The 25,962-nt window shown below is 50.3% G+C and overlaps 1 protein-coding gene across 1 annotated transcript in view; it reads right to left on the bottom strand.

The window, feature by feature from the left end:
• Positions 1-4,046: 4,046 nt before the first annotated feature.
• PODXL (podocalyxin like) overlaps positions 4,047-25,962 on the bottom strand; it is a 45,356-nt gene continuing 23,440 nt past the window's right edge. Inside the window, exons 2-9 of the mRNA XM_018922398.3 lie at positions 19,695-20,518; positions 17,474-17,622; positions 16,920-16,985; positions 11,245-11,401; positions 10,390-10,451; positions 10,130-10,294; positions 8,751-8,807; positions 4,047-7,632 (exon numbers count right to left, since the gene is read on the bottom strand). Coding sequence (XP_018777943.2) covers positions 7,438-7,632; positions 8,751-8,807; positions 10,130-10,294; positions 10,390-10,451; positions 11,245-11,401; positions 16,920-16,985; positions 17,474-17,622; positions 19,695-20,247 — 1,404 coding nt within the window. The 5' untranslated portion in view covers positions 20,248-20,518 and the 3' untranslated portion in view covers positions 4,047-7,437. The remainder of the gene's footprint in view (positions 7,633-8,750; positions 8,808-10,129; positions 10,295-10,389; positions 10,452-11,244; positions 11,402-16,919; positions 16,986-17,473; positions 17,623-19,694; positions 20,519-25,962) is intronic.

The raw sequence follows: 25,962 nt of genomic DNA, 5'->3' as shown, positions 1-25,962 counted from the left end.
TTGTATCCTAAACCTCTGAGGAGGGTGCGGTGGCTGTGTGGGTGTCTGCAATTCCAGCTGTGTGGGTTTTGTGTAATTCCAGCTGCATGGCTGAAGTGTGGAGCTCTGCAGGGCAGCACCTTCCCCAAGCACAGATCCTGAGGATAACACATTGCTGCTGTCTGCTTGGTTTGATAGGAGTGAACTCCAGATATTGCCATGACCCAAATTCAATGCTCTGCTTCCAGTGGAGCTGCTATCAGTGCATCACCTTGGTACCCTGAAATCTCAATTTATACTTGGTGCAGACACAGCTCCACGTTGCCTTGGCTTCCAGTTGTTTACTCTAAGTCAGCACAGCTTTTCCTGATGACCTGGAGAGTGTGAGTGCTGTCAGAACTCACTTGGCTGTTCATCTCCAGCATGGAATCACAGTTCATTCTTGGAAACAGGGATGTGAGTGAACAGCTCAAAACTAGCTCTGTCAGGTTAGATGTTTGGGTTTGCTACTAATTTTGACAGGAAAGTCTTATCAGTAGCAGGTGTGAGGCTTAAAGCATGACCCCTTGGTTATTCCCCTATTTATTCTGAGTTTTCTTTCTCTGTGTGGCTGTTCACTCCTGTTAAAATGCTTCAGACTTCCCTGAGTTTAATGGGTACCTATGGAAGAATTAAAGGTTAGAGCTGCATAGTGGGTATTGAGGCATTGGTTTCTCCACATCATACTCAGTTGTTTCCTTTGCAAAACTCCTCCTGCTGCCTCTGAAACAGTCAGGAAGGATCTTTGTGATTTATATTGTTCTTTCCAGGGCTGTCGCTCATCCTGGGTAAGGACAGGGAAGCCTTTGAGATGATTTCCCACTGCAGCACACACTTATTTACTTGTGCCCTTCCATGGCCTCACATTCAGTGCTGTGATGCTCCTGCCCTCCCATCTCAGGGTTTATTTTGTGTGGCCTCAAGAAGAAAAAGGTGATACTACCAACACTTAAGTTGTCCTAGGTTCCTGCACCTGCTCTAATCATCCCAAAACCTTCATGGGTATTGGGGTGTTTGGTTTATTTCTGCAGGGTAGGAGTGAGAAGAGAAATAGTCTTGGGGTTAGTACAGGGGTGCTGATGTGAGTAGGTGTGTAAGGTGTGCTCTGTCTTTGTGGAAGGGCTTCAAAGGACTCTCCTAACAGTAGCTTTGCAATTTAGAGCTCATTTTACAATGTGAGCTGGATTCTCTGGCTCTTTTTCAGAGAGAAGTGATGCATTATCAGGATCCTCTAGTCCTGGAGCTTCACTTCAAGCTTCAGCCCCTTTCCACCCCAGACACCAGAGAGAAAAATACAAATTCTGTTCTCTCCACAACAATTGTGAGGAAGCCAGTTGGGCTTAACCTTGCTCAAACAGACTGGAGGTGGTGCAGCCCCATTGGCTTTTGGATCAGGTCTGGCTGCCCTCAGGGATTGTTAAAACCTAAAAATGTTTTGAGCTTTCTGATGAAATCTGCCAGTTCGATTAAAGGAAATTAGGTGCTTTTTAATTAATATGATGGTGGGCAGGCTAGACCATAACAGTGGCTTCAGTGGTTGCAGTCATCTCCACATCCCAAATAGCAATGGATAGGTTTTACTCCCCAATGATAGGAAAATATGCTTTAAATATCCTGATATAGTAACCAAGGGATTCAATAAATCATCAGTGTTTCACTAGAGAAGTGCTGCGGTGTGTGAGCAGGGTCTGTTCATTAAAAAAGCCACTTCAAGGCTGAAAAGTGATTTTTTTTTTTGAGGTTTTGACAAAACTCAACTGTTAAAAGGGGAAAATGGAGGAGAACTACTGTGCTGCTGACTTGTGTTCCTCTCCTGTCTACTGTGGTCATCGGGAATACAAACTAGCAGTGGAGGGTTTGCCTTCATCTCTCCCTCCTCATTCCTGTCCCTCCCGTTGATGTTTTGATGTGCAAAACACTCTTCACTTCAGAAGCTGCTGTGCAGGGTAGTGGAAAGGAAAACAAACCCCTCATTATTAGTAGCTGTTGCCATTTGCTAAAGCTGTATTTTCTGCTGTCTTCCAGCACTCCCTCCTCCACAGCAGGAAATGAGGAGGTGCTGGGGAGACCATAAGCCAGAGAAAAGAGCTTAATTATACAAACAAATGTGTTCATGGGAGTCTTGCAGATTGGAGGCCCCGAACCACGCAGACCACTTTGCTGAGGGACAGAAATTGAAAGTCTGTGGGCTCATTCCCAGTTAATTGGAGGTGACATTCCCATCCTTGTGGGCTGGTGGTGTTGTACATGTTGTGCATTCAGATGCTGAGATGCAGCGTGTCTCATTTTGGGAGCATTGAACCTCGTTAAATGTTTGCCCTTTGAAACTGCTGCAGCTGCCCCTCTTGGGGGAGTTGGTGGTGTGGACAGGACCTTGGTAGCTTGGAGTCAAACACCAGTGAGCTGGCTGAGCACCATCACCTGATTGGGGTGGGGTTTTGAGCTGTTTGTTGAGCTATTGCCTCTACTCTGATGTTATCACTGTAGTGTGTGATGGTTTGTTTGTCTGGACTTTCAGTGTTCATTATCTTGTCCTCTACTCCCCAGTGTGGTCCCCAAAAGCTGGTTCTCCCTCCCTAGTGCTGGAAGTTTGAGTGTCCACCCCCTGTCCACAATTTGGCCTCTCTGTTCTGTTGTGGCACCCATCTTGAAGCGTTTGCACCTCCCCAGCAGTCCTGCAGGCTCTGGTGTCCGTCTGGATTCCCTTTGGTGTCTGTCCTGCAGTTGTTGTCTGGGACACCTGAGCACAGGAGAGCTGAGCTGAGAGGTGTGGACAGCCCTAGGCTGGAAAGAAGCATCCATGGGGTGATGAAAGCTGTGAACTGCTCATGTGTTTTAATAGGCAGGTCAAATATTGACTGCTCCTGTGCTGAGCCCATGGTGGTTACAGGCATCTTCCCTGGACTCTGGTGATTCCCCTTCCCACCCTTTATTTTATGAATGATCTTTGTTCAGCCTGAAGTGTTAATTTCCTTCCTTGGCATAAATCATCTTTGATGATTTCTGGGTTGGTGTGTGAGCCCCATGCTGTACATAAATGAATGAGTGACACGAGGAATATCTACAAATGTAGTTACGTTGTATGTAATGTACATAAGGAGAGAATGTATTTTGTTCATTTTTTTCTTAATAAAAATGTATATGCTAGCAAGGGTGTTGATTTAAGAGCTGTTTGTTCTCACATCGCTTCAGAGAGTGGAAAAATGCCTGTGAAGGTCTTTTAGTGGTAGAGAAATTGTGAAGCTAGTGGCACATTACATCTGGCCCTGTTGCCTGACCTCACTGATGAGCTCAGTCAGTATCCCATAAATCCAGCACATATTCCACTCATTCACAGGAACTTTTTCAGGGGAGGAGCACTGAGTTCGAGCATAGGCTGCAGCAAACCACTGATTTTTAATATCTGACTTCAACAAATTGCTTTTTTTTTTTCCTTTTCATAAGCAGAAACTTAACCTGGAGCAAAATGTTTTATTTTGGGTGCATGAAGGCCAGTGGAGTTGCTGAACTGCCCACGCTGCTGCTGCCCCTCTGCTGCCCTTGGGTGATGCCTCTCCTGCTTTATGTGTGAGGTTTGATTCCCTCCTCCACAGCCTGACCTGAGTGTGAGGAGGGGCTGCACACCAGAGTGAGTTAGGATGAAATGCAGAAATAAATAAGGCTGAAATGCAGAAATAGGGGTGAAATGCAGAAATAAGGGTAAGTTGCCTTTTCCTGTGAAAGCCTGAAGGCATCAAGAGCTCAGGCAAGTACTTAGGCTGTGGTGGGGGTGCCCTCACATCACCTCAGCTTCCCACCCCGCTGAGTCCTCTGATTTTTAAATTTAATAGGTTTTCCACCACTATAATACTTCCTTCTGCACTGGAAAAATACAGGCTTTTCCATGGCTGGCTACCTTGAAGGTCTGGGTTGGGTTTGTTCCAGCTGGTCCAGTGTTTTCCCATGGAGCCTTTCCAGAGCAGGAAGTTGTGGCCCTGGAACTTGTCCTCTGACCTGCCCACCCCTCCTCACCCATCCAAAGACACGAATCTTTTACATAAGAATGTTTATTGACAGAAATACATGATACTCTCAAAATATATTTGTAGGAAAATGCAAGAATAATCTCTTACAATCCAGTTCCTCAGTAAATTCCAGTGTAAATCAGACTCCTGTCCCCATGAGAGGTGCTGCTACACACAGTATGTAAGAGCTCTACTATATGTGCAAGGTTCAACAGGTAACCACCTGGGGAATTAGGTTTTCCTTCTCCAGTCCCTCATGGATTATGACTTCTGTGTGTCTTCTGTAGGCAGCAGTCACAGTATCAACCTCATCAGCTGGGTCACGGCACTGTGAGCGGGAGATAAAATGCTCCTAAAAGTATTTACACATTTCCTCTTGAATCTGAAAATAGAAAAGTCTCTTGCAAGGACATCTGAGCTGCTTGTAAAGCTCTCGCCGAAAGGTAAGAGCAGGAATCTCTTTGTACAATGTGTGGGATGTTAAAGCTGGTTTGGGGCAGAGAAGAGGAGCACAGGGAAGGGAGGAGGGGCAGGGAGGAAGGAAATGCCTTGGTAAATCTTATTTTTTTTTATTTATTATTTTTGGTCTAACAATTATGGCTACAGTCTATGAAGGGAAGGGTTAAGGCCAAAGATGCTCATTGCTGCATTTCCTACCTGATTTTTTTTTTTTTCCAAAAAAGAATGTTCTCAACATTAAAAAAAAAAAAAACAACAAAAAGTACTGTTTTCTCTTCCTGTGGAAATAGTTCTTTTAAATAGGGGAAGGAAAATCTACTATAAAATATTAGTGGTTTAAAAATATGGTGTCTGGAAAAATAAATAAATGTACAATTCCTATTCAAATAGAAATCACTATAAGCACTTGCTGAGCAGTTAATATCCTCACTGGTCTCTGCTCGGAAAGATTTAAGGTTACTTGATCTCAAGCCTCTGTAGGATTCTCTTGGAAAGTCTTTGGACCTGACTCATTAAAGCACTTTGGCATCTCTTTGCTGGGAAGGGGGAATCTTTAGGCACATGCCAAAGCCTGGAGATGGCCTGCCAGGGGTGTCCTAGTGGCAACTCAGCCCCAGTGGCCACAGCATCGCTGCTGCCCTGTGTTTTCCCTGTGTTTGTTTTCTGGGAAGGACAGAAATGTGAGGTCATGGACCTGCTGCTTGTCTGTCAGGGCAGCTGGGAGGCCACAATGCTCACAGGAGCAGTTGTGGATGCTGAGTCCATTCTCTGAGACTCATGGCCGTGTTAAAGAGCTGAACTTGATGCTGCCAGAACAGAGACAAAGCTGGGGCACAAAGTTACCTGGGCAAGAGGTAATTTTTCTGCTTCATGTCAAATTTTTATCTCCTACCAGGCTGGCCTTTAGCTTTTTGTTTCTTTTTTTTATTTTTTAAGATTTTAATTTTTTTAAAATTTATTTTATTTTTTATTTCCCCTCCCCTCCAAAATTACTTCCCCATAGTGCAGTGCACAGGTAAGTGAAGTGTGCGGAATACATCGCTAATGAATAGCAGAAATATTTACATACAAAAATAGAAAGGTTTGAATGCTTCAGACTCTGCCCTTCAGTGCAGGACAGAAGGGGGAAGAGCCTCTTGTATCTTCTGCCAGTGCCTGTCCTGGGGCTGAGCAAAACACCCCAATCCCTTCCTTCCTGAGTAATCCCATCTCCACCAGGGTTTCTCCAAGCTTACCATTGCTTGGTTCTGCTTTTCCCCTCATTCAGGGCAGCCATGGGAGCAGATCCCAGTTGGTTTGACTCGGTGGCAGAGCCCAGAGGGAATCTCCCCATTGTGCCTTGGTTTATGGCAAGCAGAGGAGCAGGGCTGTGTTTGGGCATTGCTCTGATCTGCAGCTCCTCTGGCTTGCAGAGGGTTTGGGACAAGCACCATCCTCACTCTGGGAGAGGGACTCAGCCAAGTCACCTTCTGGTCCTCATGTGCTGGAGGATGCACCCCAGCTGGAGGATGATCCCTGCCTCTGCCAGGACTGAGCTGCTTCACCAGAGCAAAGGCATGAAACTTTCCCCAGCCTTTTAGAGCCATTTAGGAGCTGTTGTGGGGAGTCAAAATCCAGAAATGGCCTCAGTCCAGCCATGTTTTTCTTCTCCCCTTTAAAGGCTTCAGCAAAGGGAGGCCTGGGTGACAGACCAAGGGCTTCAGGACAAAGCTCAGTCCCAGTTTCGCTGCTGAGCTGGAAATTGCTTTGCAGGTCTCTGTTATTTTAGTGGCTTGTGAAGAAGAGCTTGAGGCTGAGCTTTTAAACCTTGAGGGTGTGAAACACCAAGGCCACCTGAAGGCCACTGAGCTACCTGGCTCACATTCTGCTGCTCTTCTGCTTCTTCTGCTGCTCATGCAGGAAAATGTGCCCTCAAAATCACAAACCATTGTGGTGCACGTGTCCCACAGTCTCGTGGAGGATGGATGAGGGCTGTGAGATGCTGCTGTGTAACTCCTGGAAGGCAAGTGATCCTTCCAGAGGGAAATGCAGCACCAGAGCTGGGCTCCTGCACCACAAAACCCCCATCACACCTGGGCTAGAGACCAAGCATCACTCTTGCTCTCCACACCCTTCCTAAAGAGGGATGAACTCCAGGAATTCCTCCTTTTCCTCTCCCTCCATCTCATCCTTTCAAAACAAGAAGCTGCTGCACCTCTCTCGCTCTCCAGGTTGGTGCAGGATCTGTTCCTCAGCCCTTGGCATGGGGGCTGAGCATCACTTGGCACTGCTGCATCCCTGCCATCCCACTGGGTCTGGATGCATCCATTTGCCTATGGCACAACGAGGGGCTCTTGTGCGTTTCAGCTCTGGGGAGAGGCTGGAAACTGGTTTAAAAAGGAACAGGCTGTTCCAGCTTTTTTCATTCACTACCTGGGTGTCAGGGAGGGCAGGGTGATGACTAAACAGCGTGGGCCAGAGGATTTGTCGAGCTGTAATTGCCAGGTGCTGCTTTGCTGTCAGATGCACTCCATCTCCTGTCCTATTTATTTTATTTCTCTTGAGTTTTGAGTCACTCGGTAGCTGGAGGATGGGGCTGGCGTGGTCAGATGTGGGATGGGAGGGGACATGCTTGGAGGAGACACCAGCAGCTCTTCAGGAGCAGAGCCACCCTGATTGCCCATGGCTGGTCAGGTCTGGCGTGGGAGGTGGATGGGGGTTGCAGGATGCTTGGCCAGATGTGGCCACCAAAGTGGCTTGTGTTGTTGTACCCCAGAGGTGTCTTCCTCATGTCCTTTTCTCTTCCATCCTGCACCCCATGTGGTGGCACAAGGGGCCACAATTAGTTCATTAAGGGATTTTCTGCTTATTGGGGGGGAATTTTGCCTTATTTTGGAGTTCTGTGTGCATGTGTGTAGGGTTTGTGGGGTTTTTTTTGGGGGGGGTGGTTGTTTTTCTCTTGATCAAGTTCTGCATCCTATAAATGCGTGTCCTCCTCTTCCTCCAGGTCCTCCTTCATGAGGGTGTCCAGAGGAACGATCCAGCTGTCCCCCAGCTCACCGTTGAGGTTCACCTTCTTCTCCTGCATTTCAGAGGAGGTCTCCATCACCTCCAGCGTGGGGTTGTCATGGTAGCCATTCTCCATGGTCTGCATCTCCTCGGTCAGGCGCTGCTATGAGGAAAGAAAATCATAAATCCTACTGAACAACACCTTGGCCATGCTGCAAGTGTCACCTCAGGGCTGTCAGTTCCCAGACATAGATCTGCCCCATATAGATTTATATAGCTACATATAGAGACTTTCATGGTGAGATTGAGGCGGGGGCAGCGAGGGGATAGCATGGAGCTGGCAAGAGGAAGACACTGCTGATGATGGGAAGGAGGAAAGAGAAGCCAGAGACACGTGGAAAACCTCCAGGAGCAGCTGCCAGCTTCAGTTTGTTCCATCCAGAACCTTGGGAAGAGGTTGAGCAACACTGCAGCCCAACTCCTGCCTCCCTACATCAAATCTGCTCTTCCCCTCCCCTTTTTATCCACCCCTGCCCTTTTTCTAGTTGCTTTATTATTCTTTGTTATTCTCCTTTATTCAGGGGTAGCTCCCATCTGCCAGATCTTGAGCATTATCCTTCCTCATTCTGGAACTCTCAATGGAAACCAGGCAGGGAAAGATGGAATCAGACACTTTATCACCCTAGTCCTTTGTTGTGATGTGCTTCAGGCTCCAGCTCAGCCCTTCATCCCTTGGAGAACCCCAGCCCATCCTAAGCTTGCATCTACTTGGGCTCCTGCATCCCTATCCTTCCCTGGAAGGATTCAGTGGGGAACTGCAGTCCTTGCTCAGCCCTTTTTGGGGAGCCCTGTTAAAATCTGCCTGGATTCACAGCTTGCTCTATTACAGTGCTCCTATAAATGTCAGGAGACAGGCGTGGGAGGGAATCCATGGAGAAGGAGAGGGATGGAGAAGCAAAACTGCAGGGCTTGGTGCTGGCAGAGGAGCTGCAAAGGCGCTGCTGGGAGTCCCCTGTATCACTCCCCTGTGGCAGGGTGGGGATCGTGGGATGCTCGAAAGCAGAGGACACACTTGGGCTCTCCCAGGGACTGCTTCCCTGTGGGATTGCTGGTCTCCCACCATGGCAAGGCACCTTCCAGCCATGCAGCAAGGGGAAAGGGGCTGTAAAGCTGGGCTTTAGTCCTGTTAAAAGCTACTGGGCCCTACCAAGCGCCGGAGGTGAGAGCCGGGGGTGTTACGGATGCGGCGCCCGCCCCTCCGATCCCTGTGTTGGAACTCACATTAAAGATCAGGGCCACATGTCCATCATCAAACCCGGGGACATCAGGGTGGATGTTCTGGGTATTTCCAAGATAAAACAACAGGGAGGGAGGTGGGGGGCGAGGAGGGTTGGAGAGAAAAAAAAATAAAATAGAAAAAAAAACAAACTTTCAAGTCATTTTTGGAAACGAAACAGAAGGAGAACAAAAGAAACCACCCAAAAACAAAGCCAGGAAGGAGGAATGTGTGTGATTTTCAGAAATAGCATCCCTTGCTTTGGTTTTGCTGTTTTACCCTGTGTCTGGTGGGAATTTACCTCTGGACCATCCAAGTTGGGCTGGCACCTATTCCTCTGCACCAGGTTATTTTAGGGACACGTGTTCCCATTGCTAAAAATACCCTATTTCTACCTGTTTTCTGACAACATGGGGTGTGTTATGCTGCTACCTGTCCCCAGTGGGATGTTTTTCATGCCAGCCAGGGAGATTTCATGCAAGGGATGATGAAACCGTCTTGGAAGCTCCAAGAGGACCACAAATATTTATTGAGGTCTTGCCTCTTCCCCTATTTCTTCCCAAAAAATCAAGCCTGGTAAGTACAAACAAGACTGACAGGGCATTGGTTTGCTCTTCCCTACCTCCTGTGCTCACCTACCTTGCACTGTAAATATTTAAAGCTTTATCCCTTGTTTTCCTGTGGGGCAGAGGTTGGGATCACTGAGAAGGGATGAGCTGGTCCAGGGGAAAGTGATTTGAAGGAGGAGTGAAGTAGGTTTGCTTCTCCATCGGGAGGGTGATTTACCCTGATTGCATAATCTGATTTATAATTATTTTCCTTTTCTGTTTTTGTCTGCCCTAGAGCTAAATCCTCAGGATCAGCAGCTGGGACCAGTGCAAACCTTGGTGCCCTGGGGCGTGGGAATGGCCAGTCCTTGCAGGTGGATGCTACACTAAAATCACCTAGGATTGCTTCCTGAGATGAAAACCACATTATTTTCTCTTTCTGTATTGGTTCTTCCTTAAATCCTGCTGCTGCTGCTCTGAAATTTGGCCCTGGCCCAGCTCTTGCAAAGGCTGAGCCCTGCAGTGTTGCTGCCCCTCCTGCTGACACCCTCCTTCTTCTCTGCACATAGCCTGGGGCTCCCTGGCACCCACCCCAGCTCCACTACTTGTAAAAGTATTTCAAGAAAAATTTTTGAGGGGTACAGCTTGTTTTTTGAATGGGGTTTTGAATTGAGACAGACTTTCTTGTCAAAATTACAATCCAGGTTGGTGCCCACTGGGCAAACCAGGATGTCTCTATCAGCAGAGACAGCAACAGTGATGATCCCCATCTCCTGAAGATGCTTCTGGGATGAAAAAGGTCTTGGCACACCTGTCCCACCCTCCTGCCACCTTACCTGGTCCTTCTTTTGGGAGAAGCGCTGGTGGCAGCCATAGATGGCCGCGACGAGCAGCAGGGAGCCAGCCAGGGTGATGATGGTGATGATCAGGGGCGTGCTGAACTCGTCCTTGATGGTCATGTCCTCCACCATTTTGTCAGAGGTGATGTTGATGATGCCGAGCTGCCACGGAAGGGACAGTTCAGGCTCCTGTGCCACCCACACACCATTGGGGAACATCCCTGGGACAGCTGTGCCATGAGCAGGGACCCACTTACCTCCTCTAACCTGTCCTTCTTCTCCTTCAACTCAGTGAGGACTTCTCCAGAGTCCAAGGGAACTGGGGGAAGAAAAAGGCATCAGTGAGCACAAGGTGTGGACAGGGGACAGGTTGTGCCACCATCCCCTCGTCAGAAGGGTGACCCAGTTTCTGGAGGAGGTGGATGAAGATATGTGGAGGTGAAGCCAACCCTTGTAGGTGCTTCACAGCCAGACCAGGAGTCAGGATCTCTTCTGGAAGTGGGACAGCCCCAGAGCCCCCAGGCCCCACCATCCATCTCCAGTGGGTGATTATGAGCAAGCCCAGTGAGGGGTTGTACTTGTCTCCTCAAGGATTAGTCCCCAGTGCCTGGGTGCTTTCCCTGAGGTTGGATGTGGAGTCTGGATCACCCACCCACCTCCTGTTCTGATGATGAGTAAGAGCAGATGGAGCTCAGGCCTTCCTCCCCCTCATGCTAGGGCAGCAGGATGTCTCCATCTCCCAGGCACCCTGATCCTAAAGCAATGTTTGAGCACACCCAGGCTGAGCTGGGTATGCCAGCAGGGCTCTGGCATGGGTGAGAACCTCCTCTCTGTGGTCTTTGGGGAACAATTTAAACTGAGCATCCAGTTTTAACCACCTGGGAAGAATTCTTCCTTCTGGAGACTGAGGAACATGGACTGGACATGACTCAACATGGCAGAGGGATCTGGCGCATTCCTTGGGGTGCAGAGCTCATTTCTGGGATTGTTCCTCTCCCAGACCACTGGGATGGGACAGAACAGAGCCCTCGGGCCAAGCTCTAGCAGACCTGAGGGCTCTGCCAGGCCTCCAGCTCTGGGGTCCCCAGTGCCACTGATGGGATCATACTCACGGTGCAGGACCACCTGCACGGCCCAGTAGCTGGAGGGGCTCTCGCAGGCCGTCAGCATCACCGTGCACCGGTCCCTGCTGGCATCAAACACGTGCTGGGCCGTGGAGCAGAAGCTCTCGTAGAAGGAGTTGCTCTCGTTGGCAGCCTTCCACTCAGCCTGCGGTGACAGCGAGAGTCAGCACTGCTCCCCCACCCAGGGACTGCCCAGGATCACCCCACCCCATCACCAAGGGTGCAGGATGTCCCATCCTTATAGAATGACCCCTTTAAGACTGGATGTGCCCCTTAGTGCCATGGTTTGGTGGACAAGGTGGTGCTGGGTCATAGGTTGGACTCGGTGATCTCAGAGGTCTTTTCCAACCACATGGATTCTGCGATCTTCCCTCCTCCCTGTGCACTGCCTGGCTGCCGCCGGCCCTCCCGGGGAACAGGAAAAGTTTAAAAGGAGTTTCTTTACAGGGAGCCGAGCTCTTGGCTGCTGTTCCTCAGCAGGGCCCTGCACCAGCCTTATCTGTGAGCCGCAGCTTTCGGTGTTCCAGGAATAGCAGGTCCCTGAGGGAAGCGGGGCGGGGGGGCTGGGGAGGCCAGGGGGCCACAGTGGGAGCAGGGCAGGGCTGTGCAGCCCCTCAGTTCCACCACGGGCATCTCCAGCCTTTCCACCTTCTGTCCCCACCAACACAGCTCCCTGTCCTGCCTAAAACTTCCCCACATCTCTGCAGGGAAGAGCAAGAGAGTGTGTCTTGCTTTTGGATGGAATCACAGAATGAATCACAGAGTGGTTTGGGTTAGAAGGGACCCAAAACATCATCCAGTTCCACTCCCTGCCATGGGCAGGGACACCTTCCATGGACCAGATTGCTCTAAGCCCCTCCATCCAGCTTGGAAACCACAGCTTCTCTGGGCAAACCAAAGCAGCCCTGGAGAAATGGGAGAGGGGTGGATATGGAGCCCACGCTCCCTCCTCCTCCTGGGGTGTTCCTGAGGTTTTTTGCTCAATGCTTTGAAGCGTCTGGGAGTTCAGTAAAGTGCTCACCCTCCTGCCTGCACAGATCCTGATGTGTGGATGTGGCACTTGGGGACACAGGTTAGGGGTGGATTTGGCAGTGCTGGGTTAATGGTTGAACTTAGTGATCTTAATGGGCTTTTTCAACCTAAATCCTTCCTAAATCCTTCTGTGCACAGACCTGGCCCTCACAGGTCCTATATGAGAGGTGCTGTACTTACAGCTCCTGCATGCACAAGTCTTTCATGTGCAGGTGATCCTGTATTTAAAAGTCCTTAATCCCTGCTGAAATGAGGTGGGAAAGGCTCTGCTCCTGCCTGCTCCATCACCCCAAACCTTCCCCTCCCATCCCAATACCTCTGGTGGTTGGCAGCACCCTGCTTGCTGCACTGCAGGGATGGGAGCTGCCGGGCCCAGGGACGCACCTAATCTCACCCCATCTTATCTAAATATTTGGGAAGCAGCAGTGGAGACAGGATGCACTAGCCGGGGCGGAAGGCTGGCCTCGGGTACAGAGCTCAGCATCGGGAGGCCCTGGCTGTCCCTGGGAACGGCCACTGTCCCTTGCCTGTCCTTTCACTTTGCACCGGGAGAGCCTCCCGGGGCCCCTCCGTGGGGTTGTAGCATCCCTGGGAAAAGAGCTGGATGGGAAATCTGCCCCAGCCCGAGGGCAGCATTCCCTGCGAAGCTGGTTCCCAGCAGGACAGGGAGGAGGGGGCTGTAGCTTGGTGGTTTTATCACGTCTGGACGCTGGGTTGTGCTCCTACGCTTGGAATGTCCTGAGATTTACCAGTCTCTGTCTGTGCAGCACTTTCTGCTTGGCAGAGGAAGGAAAAGCCTCTGCTGCCTCCCTGCATCCTCCTTCCCTTCGTTTTGCCGCAGCTCTGCTTTCCCCCAGCCCTAAGTAACCTGTTCCTTCCCCTACCACCCCATGGGGGGGAAAAGAAGACCCTTTTTTGGGTGCGGAGGGAAATGGGATGCGAGGCTAAAACCTCGCTGAGACCACTTCGGTGGCAGCTGGTGAGCAGTGCCTGAAGCCCTTCGGAGGGTGAACTGGAGGGATTGGCCCTTTCCAGGGCTGGCGAGGGGCAGGGTGAGGCGGCTGGGCGGGCAGGGATGCCCCTGGAAGCTCCCCCTCCGCCGCCAGAGCCGCTCGCATTCCTTGGCCGGAGTTGAGAGGCGCTGCCGAGCGGCTCGGATCCGGTTCCCACACTGGCGGGGACCTAAAACCAACATCCCCGAATGAGGTAACAGCACTTGAGTCAACAAACCACCCCCGCCAGCTGCACGGGGTGAGGGGGAACCACGACCCTGCTCCATGAGGGAGTGCCTCTGCCTGCTCCAGGGACTGTCCTGTGTCCCCAGACCAGTGGGTGTCACACAACAGTTCCAGTGGGCTCGAGTGGTCCTGCTGTGGTTTTTGCATCCCCCACTGCAGCAGGTTCTGGTGCTCCCCAGCATCCACTGACTCAGCTCCTTGGACACATCTGTGTCCAGGTGGGGGACACGATGAAGGAGGAACACCTGGGAGATGGACACGGGGTTGTGTGGCTGAACCACAGCTCAGGCTACACCAGCCAGCCCTGTCATTGTCACTTCTTGCTTCACCTAATTCATTTTGGGGTTAGGGTGAGGAGCATCCATCCATCCATCCATCCATCCATCCATCCATCCATCCATCCATCCATCCATCCATCCATCCATCCATCCATCCATCCATCCATCCATCCATCCACCCATCCACCCATCCACCCATCCACCATCCACCATCCATCCATCCATCCATCCATCCATCCATCCATCCATCCATCCATCCATCCATCCATCCATCCATCCATCCATCCATCCATCCATCCATCCATCCATCCACCCATCCCTTCCAAGGCAGGAGAAACCCAACTGAAAATGCATTTGTGAGCTAGACCTTGGAAGAAGTCATTCTCTAGAATGTAAAGTATTGAGCTAATAAGCCTTACTAAAAAGCTCATTAAGATCCTGCTGTAGTCAAAGGAATGAGAAGGAGAAGGTGGGGGAACATGGACCAACCTGCTCAGCGTTGGTTCAAAGCATCACCTGAAGGGAACCAGCCTGTGAAACACCTACAGTCCACAAAGTGGTACCAGCTGTATATTTGCCTTTTTTTTAGGATTTCTAGTTTGAATTGGTTGTTTTCTGGAGAAAGTGAGGCGTGGTGGGGTAAAAGGTCTGCAGTTCCTGGGTGCAGTCCCAGCTGTTTGCTGGGTACCCCCATCACTGGTGCTGCCCCACCAGCCCAGCTGTGAATGGGGTGGGTGGCTCTGCACTGTCCTCTCCCCTGCCCTGTGTGATCCAGACATGTCCCCCACCACTGGTCCCCCCACACAGCCCTGGCTTCTTGCTGGATCTGAATTTTTAGTACAATGCCACCCCGACTCTGGCTGTTCTCGGAGCAGGGCTGGAGCTGTTTCTGGAACACTTCTTATAGCACACACTTTCCTGTTTTCCCACGGGCTGTGAAACGCAGAGGATTTTTTCACTTTGCTGTCAGGATTTGGCTACAGACGTGTTTACCAGGTCTACAAAGCAGGGAAACCAGATAGTGCCATTTCTCCGTTATCTGCTTGGCTTGGGAGGCACAAAATGGGCTGCAATTTTCAGGAATACAAAGTTAAGGGCGAGCGGGAGGAGGTGCTTGGGCAGCCAAGGAGGGTGATGGGATGGGAGGATGCAGCCCTGCAGCCTTTCTGTGGCTGTTTTGGGGTGTAATTGGCATTTTGTGCTAACAATGCTCTGGCTTGTTATTACACCCAGAAGAATCAAAGGGAAGCAGGGAGGGAGACTCCCTGGCTCGCCAGCTCCAGTGCTCCATGGCCCTGGAGCAGGCTGTGATGCCAAGATGTGGTTTCTGCCCATCTCTCAGCTCGCTGGTGCTTCCCAGCCTCACCATCCCTGCTTCCAAAAGCCTCACAGGACAACTCCATGGGAAGGACAGCAGCTCTGGTACATCACTGTTCCCAGAAGGAGGGAGGGAGCTTTAAACACCAGTCCCAAGTCCCTTTAGGCTCCAAAATTGGATTTTGTCAATCTGATTGAATATTTTTATATATTCAGTACAAAATTTGATGAGATTTTCCAGCATGAACCTGCAGCCGTGTCCAGACATTACATGGGGAAAGGGATGGTCTCAGGACAGACCATCCTGCTGGGGCTCCATGGAAATAAGGCTCCTCCTTGGGATCATCCTCAGCATTCAGAGCATCACTGAGGACATCACCACTACTGCAGGTGTTTGGGCAAGGAGCATTTACACCCAGCAGCAGCCAGAGTAGGAAGGTGACAACAGACAGCAGGCAGGTGTTTTCCCTCCTCCAGGAGCACAGTGGATGGTGCTGGGAGGGCCAAGCCCTGTCCAGGGCTGCCAGGCAGGGCCATCACCCAGGCACAGGGAATTTCAAGAGCTGCTGTGCTCAGCAGGTGAATTCACATTGTGTCTAGAGGGGTTTTGTGAACACTGTGTGAGTCCCTTCCAACTTGGCTGATTTTGTGATTCACTTAGGACAGGGAGTGACAGGACAAAGGGGAGCAATTTTAAATTAAAAGAGGAGAAATTTAGATTAGATATTTGGAAGAAATTCTTTACTATGAGGATGGTGAGACACTGGAGCAGGTTTTCCAGAGAAGCTGAGGCTGCCCCATCCCTGGAAGTGTCCAAGGCCAGGCTGGACAGATCTTGGAGCCAGCTGGTCTGGTGGAAGATGTCCCTGCCAAAGGCACAGGCTGTGAGAAGGTCCCTGAAGTGCCAATTTTCCACTGCTTACACTGCCAGAAACCAGAGCATTATCATGGCAAACCCCACCCCTGAGCCCTACCCACAGTCACTCTGTCAGGACCTCGCCAGCCATTTACTGGTGTCTCTTCCTCTTTATCACCAACTTTAAACTTCTTCCTATTTGGAACTTATCAGTATAGTGCATCTTCCCTGCTGCAGGAAGCTCACAGTTTCCACCAGAACCATTCTGGATATCCCTCAGGAACACCAGCAGACAGTGCCCACCCACCAGAAAGGGTCTTGGTGTGTGGTCCTGAGTTGGGCTTGCCTGCCCCCCACCTTCCAATCACATTTTACTGCTCCCTGGTCCTGTAAAAGGTCTAAAACCTGTGAAATGGAGTTTTTTCCCTCTCACTTCAGGGTTCTATGAGGGCACTGAGGAGCACAGTGAGTCCCAAACTCCAGGCTCCTCTGCTTCCCAGTTGCTCTGCAGTTGGATACCACCCTAGCCCAGTGTGAGCTACAAGATCTCACAAGTGCACAACAACTGTAGAGGAACACCTAAATTTTTATGGGGTTTTGGGACAAAATTTTAGCCCCTCAATTTAGGAAAAACGCTTTCCTGCTAGCAAAGGGAAAGATTTATCCTTTAAAATTTTCCATTTGTCTTTCTGTAAGACCTGGATGGGCTCAGCTGGTCGTTCTACTTGGAGAAGTCAACAGTGGCCTCTTGTCCTTCTGCCACATCCCCCACTGGTGACACTGCTGAACATGGGTTTGCATTCACCATTTTACATTGGTTGCATCTTTGATGAAATTCCCTCATTTCTGAGCATTTCCTCACATGCTCAGAGCACCACAGGTTAAAATCTGAACCTCTAACAGCTGCTAATTCTCTGTGGAAGTCAAAAAGGTGATACTTACACAGCTTCTGGGTTCTTTCAGGTGGATGGTGGGTCTGGTATGTTGCACTGGTGCTTCACAGATGATCTGGAAAGGCAGAAGAAAAACAGCACTAAGTGGTGAATAAAGGTTGGAAGGACAGCTGGTCACCAATCCAACAGCCCATCATTTGTTTCCTGGGAAAAGAGCCTGACCCTCTCCTAGCTGCACTCTCCTGGGAGTTGTAGAGATCCAGAAGGTTCCCCCTGAGCCTCCTTTTCCCCAGGCTGAGCCCTCCCAGCTCCCTCAGCTGCTTCTGATGCTCCAGACCCCCCCTGGACACGCTCCCCTTCACCTCCATCCTCATTGTCTCTTCTCTGGAAAGCTCCAGAGAAAGGGATGGGAGTAAATGACCTCTAAAGGTCCTTTCCACCCCAAACAGTTCTGGGATTCTACAACCTGGAATTGCTTTGCTGGCAGATTTTTACTCTCTCTGACACAGAAACAGCGAGAAAAGCCCCAGACTCCACGTGCACGTGGGATGGAGCTGAGTTAACACCACTGAGAGGTGCCCACCTCCCATTTGGTGCCATTACCTCACTTGGGAATGAAATGCTGGGTTGTGGCTGGCCAGAAGTGCAGCTCTCTGCCTGGTCTGTCTGGTTCCCCGGGGCTGGAGGCTGGGCACTGGCAGGGCTCTGGGAGGGTTTGGCTGATGCACGTCCAGCGTCGTGGGTGCTCTGGTCTGGCTCCCCAGCATGCACCAAAAAACAAGCAGACAGACACTGACACAGTATAGAGGACACAGCTGGCACAGCCCTGCTAGGCATCACCTCAAAATCAGTTTTCATCTCTAGTTCTGCCTTGAAGCTCATTCTGCTGGCGAGGCTTTAGATTGCTTCTTTAATTTTATATCTATTTTTGATATGGAAAGAATCTGATTACTGATTTTATTTTCTGCTGCTGAAACTCATCAGAGAGGAACCAAAGGCTACAGGGTGGCTGTGAGTGGGTGGCTGGGCAATCACTGAGAAGTGTGGGGTGACCTTCCTTTCACTTTATCTGGGGTGTCTTCCATGGAGATTTCATCAACAGACGCAGACCTGGCTGCCCAGGATTGGCCACTGTTGGGAGGGGATGTGATGCCATAACCTCTGCTGACTGCCCCTCCATCGAAAAATTCCAGGGTGACAAGCTTAGAAGTAGTGCCTGGTTCTACAGGAGACAGCCTGTGGTGTCCTGCCTGGTACTCCAGGAGGGCACAAGTCCCAAATCTGGCAGCCCCATTCAGGTGTCTCTGATACCTGAGGTCACTTGGTTAACTTCTGTATCATCTTAGAATTGTTTGTGCAGTGGGAGTAGGGCAAGGAGCATGGCAGCCTCCTGCCTCCCCAGATCCCTTTGAAGTCATGGATCTTCATCCCTGGCTTGCTAATTTGATCCTGAAGTGGTGACAAAGAGAATTAAAATGCCACAGGATGTTCACAGCCTGTTTGCTCTCAGGACTCCTACCTCTTCCACAGAAAAGATGAGGGCTATTTCTCTCCCAGACACATTCTGAAGGCTCCAGGAGAGAATTAATCCCAAAGCCATCTGTTTCTCATAAATTCTGCCAGCTATTTATTAAATATAAAGGGTTTTTTAGACCTCTTCAGGCTTAATGCTTGAGGCCCAATTTGAATTAACATAATTTTATATATGATCCTTCAGTAGAGAACAGTCTTGTGGAGCAGGAGGGGAAAGAAAGGAAAAAGAAACATCCTTCATGGATATTTTCATCTCATTCCTGCCCACAGATGAAAACATGACTTGGGGGAAGCCAGCGAAGATGGCCTTGCAATAAAACCTTGGCCCTTTCAGTGGTGCCAACAGCTGAGAGGCTGAGGGGGATGGAAATGGTTTTCGAGTGGCTTCTGTATTCCAGGTAACTGGAAATTGGGTCAAGAAGAGCATTTTCCAGGGGAAGATAATGAAGGGCTCCAGTGGGATCACAGCTTTTATTCAGAGCCAGATGTGAGCTGAGCCCACAATCCCAGCTAAGTCTGGAAGGCTCCATGGAGCCCTCACAGTCCACAGGGTCTGTGAATTCCCTGTGAATGCTTCCAGACAAAATGCCAGTTTGGGAGGGTTGAACTGTGTCTCACCAGGACACCCAAGAGCTGACAGGACTGTAAAACTACAGAGGTCAGAGAAAACACCTTACTGGTGTTCAGCAAGGTCCTAAACAGCACGTGGACAATCCTACTGCTGCCTAGACAGCAGCCAGCAGCCAAAGCCCTCCCGCAGCACTGATGGACGTCCTACCAAAGGCAGACTCCTCAGGGGTTGTAAACTCAGAGTTTAGCCACAAAATCTCCTTAGTCATCTAAAGCTCATTTTCTGTGCATGCCCAGACAGCCTTCCCTAAGCTGTCAGCTGCCCCAGGGATCTCCCAGGGGCAGCATTTTGGGGGCTGTCACAGTGCTTCCCCAGCTCTCCTGCCTCAGCCCCCAACCCATCACTGCTGCTCCCGTTCCCTGTCACTGAAGATCGAGCCTCTGCAGCTGATGGTGCTTCAGGCACCACTTGGCCCATCCAAAAGCCAATGCCTGCACTTTGCCACTTGAGTCATTCCTTGGATTTCACTGACTGCATTGACTCAACCTCCACCAAGGACAACAGGGACTTAAACAAGCGCTTGTCACACAGACAACTGCACTGGAAAGTCCTAAAATGAGACAAGGTGGTAATGGCAGGAGGTGCTTAGGTAGCCAGAGGAAGAGAAAACACAAAAAGGCCTCCCCAGCACAAGAAACCAAGGTTCCTGTCCCCTGTTACCTGCCCCAGCAGCTGTCGTGGTGGTTGCCTCTGGGACCGTGTCTTTGCTGCCAGGTGGTGGCACTGGAGTGGTGGTGGGGGGTAGGGATCCAGTCAGAGGGGTAACAGAGACTTTGGTGCTTCCAGGACTGGTGGAAGGGATTGTTTCCTGGGCTGCAGAACTGGAAGAAGGAGGAGGCTGCTTGGTGTCACATTGTGAAGGAGGGACAGCACAGTCACTGGGGCTTAGGGAAAGGGCAGTCGTTGGCACTGGGGTGCTCACAGTGGTGTTAGGCTTATGATCCAAAGGCTGATTTCCCTGAGGCTCTGTGGAGGGAGAGGATGTGCCAGCAGCCCCTGCAGCTCCTGGAGAACTGGCTGCCTCAGGGACAGCAGATTTTGCAGCAGCAGTGGTGCCCGAGCTTCCCGAACTGGACGTAGTCTTGGGCTGCTGTAAAGCAGTGGTGCTTGCAGCAGGGCTGGTGTTGGGGTTGGCGGTGCTGAGTGAGGAGCTGTCCTGCCCAGCCGTGGGGGCTGGGGCGATGTTGGTGGGCACTGTGGTCCCTGTTGTCATGGGGGTGGTCTCTGTCACTGTGGGAGATGGCGTGGTACTGGGGAACGGAGACGTTCCCGGGCTGGTTGCGGTAGTGATGCTCTGAGCAGGGTTGGTTGATGCCACAACGGCTGAGTCGTGGCAATGGTGATGGTCTGGAGTGCGGTAGGTGCTGGTGTAGTGGTGAGTGGTGAGGTCACTGTAATTCTTGCAGGCGGGGTCGTCGTGGGGGCTTCTGCAGCTTGGGTGCTTGGGGCTTGTCCTGGGTCTGTATCCTCCTGAGAGCTGACACCTGGGAAAAGTGAAAACACCAAAATAAATGCTGAACTAAGGAAACTGCCCTTGGTTTCCCCTCAGAACGTGTATCTGTAGAAGTAAACACTGGTATAAACCACGAGTCATTCCCTCAGGGCTTGCCTCGTGCTCTCCAAAGTCATATCAAATTCCATGTTCTGGTATCACCGTGTCCTGCAGGAAGTACAGCAGAGGAGGACAAGAGAAACCTCCAAACGTAGTCAAACTAACAGGAGTTTAGAGCAAGAGCAGGAGGACAAGGCCTGCAGGGTCTCAGAACACAGGTCTCCCTCTGATGGGAGGTCCAGAACCAGAACACCTCTGATGGGAAGTCGAGCAGCTTCTACGAAAAGCCCTACAAGCGGTTCCCAAAATAAAGGAGATCCAGCCCTTGTAAGGGGACAGCCAAGGGATGCACTGACTGCAAGTGTCCATCCCTGCAAGTGTCTTCCCCATCCCTGAAGGGAACGGTGACACAGGATCACAGAATCATAAAGGCTGGAAAACACCTCCAAGATCATTAAGCCCAAACAATTACCTCACATTATCACATGCAAAGAGATCTGTGTTTGTTCCTGAAGAATACTTTAAGCTTTCAAAAGATGAAGCTATTCCTCAGCTGAAGGACAACTCACCTGAGAAGAGAGAACTCTCCCACTGCAGAGAGCTCTGCAATGTGCTAGAATGCCAAAATGGGGTATTTTCACTGAAAAACCTGGGTCTATTCTTCTGTTTGTAATCACTACAGGAGCTCCATCAATGGCCACAGAGAATTTCCCTATGTGGCAATCACCAGTTCTGGGCTTTTGCTCAAATTACCCCTAGAAATGTTTGACCAATTTTTCACCTTTCAGAAAACATGGGCTGAGCCACTTTATCCATGGATCCCTCTGGAGTCAAAGCAATGACCTGAGTTGAGGAGAAGGTTCTTCCGTGTGGGGATTGTGCAGAAAGGATGCCATTTTTTTTCCCCATGAAACATCCATATATTATTTCCAACCCTCCAAAACAGGAGTCACACTTCCAAGGATTGATTTTTAGCTTAATTCTGCTCTCCAGAGATCTGCTTTGTTCCTCCATGCTGGCACACAGGAAAGGTGTCTTCTCTTATAGAGCCTGTCTATTGACACGGATTGTGCATCAAAGATCTGATGAAGCTCAAGTTTCTGGTGGGAAAATTTAATTCCACCATGTCAGGATCTGGCTTGAGAAGGACCTGGGGAGTGGGATTTGAGATGGGAAGGCTGCAACAAGTTTGGGTTCCTGTGGGAACTGCCTGGGGACAGAGTGGGTTTGGAGGAGACAGAGGAGCTACAGCTGGGCCTTGCACAGGCATCCAAACAGGGAATGGAAAGGAAAGGAATGGAATATAGAATATTTCAGTTGGAATGGACCTACACTGCTCAGCTCATACAACTGCCTGACCATTTCAGGGGGATCACAGTACCACAGACTGATTTGGTTTGGAAGGGACCTCAAAAGATCATCTCATTCCAGCCCCTTCTGCCATGGGCAGGGACACCTTCCACCATCCCAGGGTGCTCCAAGCCCTGTCCAGCCTGGCCTTGAACAGGGGCAACCACAGCTTCTCTGTGCCAGGGCCTCACCACCCTCCAGACAAGAATTTCTTCCCAACATCCCATCTAACCCTGCTCTCTGTCACTTTAAAGCCATCACCCCTTGTTGTGTCACTCCATGCCTTTGTAAAAGTTCAGGTCTCCTCCCAAAACATGGTTTCCTCGCCAGCCACCAAGAGCAGCCACTCCTGGAAACACAATCAAGATGTGAGTGTAACTGAAAGCAGCAGCATGAATTATTTTAGGAAACACTTGGCTTGAGAGAAAACATTTCCATTACATCTGCAGGAAAAGGGCTTTTGTGGAGATAAGTCATATTTCCTATAGGCTGACCACTGTCTGCAGGAGAAGAAGAGGTAAAGAAGTAAAACACCATCACAGGGTCCTGACAGATAAATCCCAGGTGCTGAAACAGGAGGGAGTTTTGATCTATCACCTCCTTAGCTGTGCTATCAATTTGTGTGGCTTGAATTGTCAGTGATGATTGCACCAAACTGGGGAGGGACCAGGAGTCCAGTGAGCCACAAAATGGGTCTGTCCCATAAATAGGGTGTAAAAGTTTGACAGGGGGTCTGACCACAAAAGAGTACAAAAAAGTCCCCTAAAAGTAGAAAAAAATACAAAAGAGATGTAAAGGAAGAAAGGGTTGGAAGGAAGGAAGGAGGAAATCCCCCACTGCTCCCATTTCCTCTTCATGCCCCAGGCTCATCCCAGAGGGGCAGAAATTAAAGGCTCCCAACAGAGGTCAAAAGACAATTCAATTCAACTCAGTCCAAGAGAAGGGGACAGGACCATGCTTTGGCTCTGGGCCAGTCCTGGTGGCCAGCTGGGACCACCCTGTGGTCCAAGGAACCAAGATTCCTGCCCAGCACTTTCCTGTCCCACCCTGGGGAGATACAGATAGGATTTTACCACTTTTAGCAAAAAACTGAGAGCAAAAGCCCAAAGGAAGGGGTTGTTCTGCTAATGGAGAGATCTGGTGAGATCCTCCAGGCTAGTCCTGGCTGGGGGGTAGCAGGGTCTTTTTTGAGGCACAGAGTGACACAGTCCCCCCCACAAAAAAAAAAAAAAGACTGGGAGAAGAACCAAGACTCAAGTTGGTGCCCAAAAATCCCATTAATAGTCTATTTTTCTGTATCTCTGCCTCTACGTCTAGTGTTCCTCTTCACTAAGGGCAGAAGACATTAAAAATCCATTTATTCTTCCTCATTAAGCCAGGACCAGCGTTTAAGTGGGATCAAATATCATGGGCTGGACCTACAAGACACCAGTGGAGAGGGGCTGTGGCTACAGAGCTGCAGAGGAGCAGCAACATCCATCTCCACACCCCTCCTGCAGGTTTTGGGGCACCTTTCTGTCAGCAAAATTTACCTTTTCTATCCTGCTGCATTAAATGAAACTGTTTTCTCACTGCTGCTGCACCAGGTGCTGCTGCAGTCACGGGGCTCAATACCTTCCTGCAGCTTTATTGCTCTGAGCTTAATGTTGTTGTTTGTCCAGGGACTCTGCCTCACTGCAGCTTTAGGAAAAAATGCATTTCATTTAGAAAAATTGCTTTGTTGTTGTTGTTGTTGTTGTTGTCTTGCAGGATCACCACCCTCAGAAGACTTGGCTTAGCCAAACCCATTGCAAACTTAATTTCAAAGCAGAAACAACTACAGAGAAAGCACCACAGTCCCAGGAGTCACTGTTTTCCTTCCACATGTACTGTATCTCTTTAAAATGCCAGAAAATGGGTTTTTTTTTCAATCTCTTTCCCCCTCGCTGGCCACCTGTGCCAAATTTCAGTGGTGGACTCAAGGGTAATAACTGGGAATGAGCCCCTGTTTGCCTGGGCTGCTGGCCAGTATTGCCTGACAACTGTCCCCAACAGAAGAAGTGAAAAGGATCTGGTCGAAGGAGGAGAAAACCCCTGGTAAGAACAGCCAGACAGGACAGGATTATGTCTGGGGCCCCTTCAGCATGAAAATCACTCACAAAAGATACAGTAAGTCCTTTTGCAGGGGACAAGTGACCCCTTCATGCCGTGAGCCCGGAGATAAAAGGATTTGAGACGTCTACAAGAGACAAGAAGAAGGAGGAGCATGGAGATCCTCCAAGTTATCACTCCCCTTACCCCTTCCCAAAAGAAAGTCCACTTGAATTTCAGCCAGAGCCCCTCACCCTGTTTTCCAGAAGGCAGAAAAAACCACCTGCCCCTGACCTTCCTGGCTGCATTTTGGCACGCCAAGGCTGCTTTTTTTGATTTCACTTTTCTGAACTGTCGCCAATTCCCCATTTTACGGAAGATGAGAGCGATTTAGCACCTACTTGGGGGTATTTTGACCTGGCTGCAGTGAGTCTAAAGGTTGGTCTGTGCTTCTCTTTCTGTGTCCCTCAGAAACCCCAAACCTCTGGCGCTGGGTGTGGGGTGGATCTGTGGGAGGAGGGCGTGAGCCCCGCAGGCATCCGCGGCTGGGCGGCCAAACGGGAGGAAATGAGTGCGCTGCAAAAACATGATTTCATGTCCGGATACGTGTATCCCACGGCCTGGCCTGGGATACAGTGTGTCTGGGATGGGGACAGCCAGGAGGGGAGACAACTTTCCCTTATTGCTGGTTACCCAGGTGGGCTCGTTCGGCCCGTTTGGGAGGCTGGGAGTGCCCCTGTGGGTGGGGATGGGGATGGGGATGGTGTGGGAGTTCTCTGGTCAGGGGCTGGTGGGATGTGGAAAGTCAGCCAAAAAGTAAAAGGAAAGGTGAGCTGCTTTGTGCCAGCACAGCACTTTGTCCTCGCAACAGCAGTTACAGACACAACTTTGCTGCTGTGCACCACCTCTAACTCATGGAATCACAGAATTGTGTTTCCACAATTGAAACTTGTTTGGGTTGAACAGGACATTAAAAGTTTGGGTTGAACAGGACTTTAAAGGGTCTCTAGTCCAATCCTCTGCCATGGGCAGGGACACCTTCCACTATCCCAGGATGCTCCAAGTCTTGGCCTTGAACACTTCCAGGTATGGAGAAGACACAGATTCTCTGAAGGGATCATCACCCTCACAGGAAGAAATTTCCTACTAATTTCCCACTAATATCTAATCTAAAGTTCTCTCTTCCAGTTTAACCTTGCCACGGGGTGATGCTCTGGTTGTAACCTCAGTGCAGTGAGTACGTGAAATTTTGCAGGCTGGAGAAGGCACTCAGGGGAGAAGTTCTTTTTGGAAAGATCAAGGCTTGGAGAGCAAAAAGAGATTCAAACAGGCTCAAAATGCAAAGTGAAAGGACACGTCCCATCCATCCTCCCAGAGCCCACCCAAAGCCGGCGATTATTCCCTCTCCACGCAGCTCCTCTGATTATTCCCTCCCCAACTGCTTCCCGCTTCCTATTTTGTCTCCCCCCATCCACCTTGTTCAAACAGCTCAGATATTGGCTGAAATTCTATTAATAGTGAGAGAAGGAAACGCAAAAGAATAACTTAGGAAATGGTGGGTGACACACCCCAGGCCAGCGGGCTGAGCCCGGCTCGGAGCCTTACAGCAGCCAGCTCCTGCTCCTCCCAAGGCGGGATGAGAAAGCCAAGGAGCCTGAGCAGCCCAGGGAAGGGGAAGGGATGTAAGCCAGGCCCTGAGGAAGTTCCTATTTTCCTCCCCTTTTGTGCAGCCTTTCCTGATTGAACAGGGGCAGCGGGTTGAGTTCATCAAAGGCAAAGCAGGGGCTGAGGCTCCGGGGGTGGCCTTTCCTTGGGGACAGCATTTGCCAAAGTGAGTGAGGAAGCTCCTGGACTTTTCTTTGCATTGCAATAAGGTCTTGGGAGCAAGGAGGGTTTTATCCACCGGCTGCAAAGCAGCCATATCTGAGGTGCAGCAGAGCCCAGTCACTGCAGAGG

The sequence above is a fragment of the Serinus canaria genome, chromosome 1A (genome assembly GCF_022539315.1).
Source record: "Serinus canaria isolate serCan28SL12 chromosome 1A, serCan2020, whole genome shotgun sequence".
NCBI lineage: Eukaryota > Metazoa > Chordata > Aves > Passeriformes > Fringillidae > Serinus > Serinus canaria.
Note: the sequence above shows the minus strand (reverse complement) of the source record. Positions and strands in the feature narration are given on the sequence as shown.